The 4,117-nt window shown below is 36.2% G+C and overlaps 1 protein-coding gene across 3 annotated transcripts; it reads left to right on the forward strand.

Annotated features, from left to right (window-relative positions):
* Window positions 1-451: 451 nt before the first annotated feature.
* LOC149047447 (ADP-ribosylation factor-like protein 15) lies at window positions 452-3,685 on the forward strand. 3 transcript variants are annotated; one of them, XM_089205087.1, is made up of 4 exons: window positions 452-577; window positions 924-983; window positions 2,448-2,635; window positions 3,547-3,685. In XM_089205087.1, the coding sequence occupies exons 2-4, from the start codon at window positions 966-968 to the stop codon at window positions 3,557-3,559; spliced, it is 219 nt and encodes a 72-aa protein (XP_089061213.1). In that variant the 5' UTR covers window positions 452-577; window positions 924-965; the 3' UTR covers window positions 3,560-3,685. The 3 variants fall into 3 exon arrangements, with proteins under 3 accessions (XP_089061213.1, XP_089061212.1, XP_089061211.1); XM_089205086.1 differs by having other exon boundaries at window positions 2,448-2,706; window positions 3,547-3,665; XM_089205085.1 differs by lacking the exon at window positions 3,547-3,685 and having other exon boundaries at window positions 2,448-2,823.
* Window positions 3,686-4,117: the final 432 nt, after the last annotated feature.

A 4,117-nucleotide genomic window follows, 5' to 3' on the forward strand; every position in this document is an offset into this window, starting at 1 on the left:
CGACGCTAAAGAAAGCTTTTGATCTCAGCATACATTTCGAAAGACCACAGACAACAACATTTGACAGGTATTCAGTTCACATGGCCTACATTGGCAGACAAATAAGTTGTCCAAAAGTTTCTCTCATCATGGAGATATATGGGAGCATGCATGTATGACTGGGAGACTGGTTGTACAGTCTTTCTTTTCTTCTCTCTTCTGTTCAGAGGACGGGATGCACATATTTATGGTGAAGGTTCATTTTGTAGAGAGATTTTATTGGCATAAAAAATAACCCTTTTACTGAAAACTACCTCCTCCTTCTCCCCACCCCTCACCCCCTTATAAAGATTGTATTTAACCAGCCCCCTTGGATGTAATTTGTCGCATGTATCAGGAGGTTGGGTCAGTTGGCCTTCATGTATCACGTTAGGAAAGAGAGACTGTATTTTTACTGTACAGTTTTATCAAACACAAGGAACCTTCTCACCCAGGCCATCATACTCTGTGATTGCAATTGGAATCAGACAGGCTGGCAAGTCAATGCTGTTTGCAAAGCTGAGTGGGACAATTCTGAAAAAACTTGAGCCCACTGTTGGTAAGCTCTTTTTGCGAGTACTTAGATTTATCACTTTGAGTTGACATTTGTTAAATGTCGGAAAAAGTTTATTTATAGTGATGTTGATGAACACATGATAACCATTTTACTCTCAGAATCAGAGAAAAGATTCTCCCAATTTGTTTAGTGACATTGCCTCATGGGCTAGTAGGAAGAATTTGGTTGTATATCAAGGCAGTATTCCTTACTTCTGAGTAGAAGATATTTACAAACCACCCTTGTTAACTTTTTGATTTAATTCAGGAAATTACCTTGTACAAAAATGATTGGCATACGCTCAGCGGTACTCTAAATCAGTAATGTATTTCTGAAATGGCTACGATAGGTTTCTCTGTGAAAGCTGTTCAGCTACCCAGTGCTATTCTAAATGTTAAAGAACTTGGAGGTAAGTATATGACTGCAAAGTTACTTGTAGTAACAACGATCATAACTCTTAATAGATCACAACTTTCAAAGAAATCCAAAGAGGCTGGAGTTATAGGGAGCGAGTTTTCAAGTGTACAATTATAAAGAAACTGAAATCAGGGCATTTCTTGCACAAATTTAGAATACTTTGACCAAAGGAGTTGACTTACCAAAAAACCAATTAGCAGCGTGCATCTTTTTAGTTATTGAATTTCAGATGATCGTCATTTTAGTTATGGTACTGATGGTAGAATTTTTCTGAATGAATGAAATTATTTGTTCATGAATTTATCTCACTTTTCATAATATGTGGAGACAAAAAATCAGAAAATACTGTCACACTACTTTGGAGGAGCTCAGTGGAAATTAAGAAAAAAACCTTAGCTTATTTTAGAGCTAAGCCAATGAGGAATTCAGTTTCTGTGCTTACATAGTCTCATCTGAACACAAGGGGGGCTGGGAAAATTTGTGAAAGTTTTGCAAACTTTCACGAATTTTCCCAACCCTGCAAGTCTGTAGATAAGGCCTTATAAACATGAAAAACATCCTCTTTTGCTTTTATAAAATGTTTCTTAGAAGTAGTGTTACAATGGTGTTTACATACTTTGAGAGCGTGCGACCCTGGTGAAAATCTTTGAAGCATCCTATTGAGGTTGTTCTCAAAGATAGGGGTTTGTAAATGTGTTGATCAGTTTTGATGAATTAGTATCAGGAAAATCTGTTGCACAATTCTGTCTCTATTGATACTCATGATCAATAAATCAGACTCCTGATTTATTTTTGTTATATATTTTAACCACACCTACGACTACAGACTAATTAAACGCTACTTATTAGAAGGCCTTGTACCAATCTATATCTTTTAATATTACATTTATGTAATCACATAAAACAGCCTATGTAGAACTGGATACACCCTGCACAAACATTTCTCCAAATAAATAAGTCCAGAAATGGATGTAGTAACGGAAAATTGTCGAAATTGTCAAATCCCCCAAGCTGATTTCGCTGGATAAATTTGACTAAAACTCGTCAAAATTTTCAATTCCGCCAAGCTAATTTTGCTTTGACGAATTTGACTAAAATTTTCGAAAATCGTCGAATCCATGAACATTCACTTGGTTTGACAGAATCTAATTAAATCTGCCATTTTCATTTCTGCATACGTTTCTGGACATAACAGCTGGGTAGGAAGTGTGCCTTGCTCCTTCCCGTTCCCGAGAGGATCAAAGTAAGCCACACATGAGAAAATGGTGGAAAACAAACTTGTTGATCCAGATATAACTAAATAATGTTTGAAGGAACAAAGTAATCCTTTATTTGAAAAGTCTGTTTATAACAAACAATGAAAGATGTTTATTTTGGATAGGAGGATCCTGGAATTTTTAAAATAAGGATTATTGAGTGAATATTAAAATCCGATTCAACAACCAATAATTTGCAGGTGTTTGTGGTGGACAGCTGTTGCAATGATGGTAATGTGGATTTAGCGGCAGCTGAATTACAAGAAGTCCTGTCCCACTCCCCCCTGGAATCCCTTCCTCTGCCGGTCTTAGCCAACAAACAAGATGTTAATGGAGCCCGCAGTGCAGACGAGCTTAGCTGTACAGGATTAGAGATGGTTTTATTTCGGTTCGTTTTTATGGTAAACGATGTATATCACAGTAATCCACTACATTCTTGACAAGTGGAGTCTTTTGCAGGTTATTTTGAATAATTGTATTGTTAAAAAAACAGATGTCTTCTGACTCAACTATTTGGTGATTGGTAAATGGCTGGTTGTCCACCTAACTATGACCCTCTGTCAAAGGCAATAACTGTTGCAAGAGAGACTGACAAGTCAATAAAAATTTCAAAGAAATGTAACATAGGGGGCTTTTTTTTCTCAACTGAACTTGGGAAACTTTCTGACCTACGCTGTAAGTGCCAATCAAGCCCACAGGTGATCTTATCTTCATTGTTTCATAATGTTTATCTCATTAATTAAGAAATATTCGAGAAAATGGGCGCGATTACCTTTGAATTTAACAACCCGATGTCCTATTACTAGTTGTTCGTGTCAAATAACAAAGTGCAAGAAACTTTAAAGCTCTACACAAAATTACAGCTAACTAGTAAAAGCTGGGGACTATTCCAGGAGTCTTTACGTTTATACAGGAAGAATTTGACAGAGTATTATATAATAAGCTGAATTAAGCACGTATCTCGATTAGTTCTTAGTTGTGATCTATTGGAGGACAGACGCTCAAATGATATGACCATTAACTATTTTTTGCTTTGTTATCATACAAAAAAAGATTTCATGATGCCGTGGGTCTGCACAGCAATAGATCGCTGGAGACGTCAAATTGTGGCAAGAACATCACTATCAGCTGCGCCTCTTGTGCCACTTTTTTGTTCTTACCACAATTTGGCGTTATCTGTGATCTATTGCTGAACAGACCCACGGCATTTGTTAATTTATTTGTGAAACGGCGTCCAAATCTTATGCGCATGTTTGATTTTTTATCTGCGTATTCGATTTTCTTTTTTTTAACCCACAGCTGTCGAGGATGATGGGGTTGGATGCGATTGCTCGCAAGAGAAATTGGCACATACAAGTGTGCTCTAAAAGACGACACGGAAAGTGCCAAACAAAGACTCAGTAAATTAGTGTCATTTATCAATCCTGACACGGAAACATTAGAACAAAATAGATTATGAGCTCAGGAAAGTGTTCCGACTAACGAATGACATATTACAAAACCAGAAAACTGCTAGTATGTGTGTAATTTCATATTTGATTTAATCGATTTCTGAGTTTCGGTGTCCTGGAGTTATTTGTAAAAATACTTGCGCCACTAGTATTACTATTATTATTATTCTTAGAAGTATAATTATCATTAATAGTGGTAGTATTATAAGTAGTAGTATTGCTATTAGTGGTGGCAGTATTATCATCATCATTATTATATTTATTACCGCATTTAAACCAAGGAACAATATGTAACTCTCATCGATATATCGAAACCTCCCGTTAGCAACTTGATATTGTTTCAGATGTTAAAATTAGCGCAAAAAAAATTTTATTTTGGGAAAGAGGGATTTCCTGAAGTCTAAAGTTGATCTTATCTC

Source organism: Pocillopora damicornis, chromosome 4 (assembly GCF_964200805.1).
Source record: "Pocillopora damicornis chromosome 4, jaPocDami1.2, whole genome shotgun sequence".
In the NCBI taxonomy this organism is placed as follows: Eukaryota; Metazoa; Cnidaria; class Anthozoa; order Scleractinia; family Pocilloporidae; genus Pocillopora; species Pocillopora damicornis.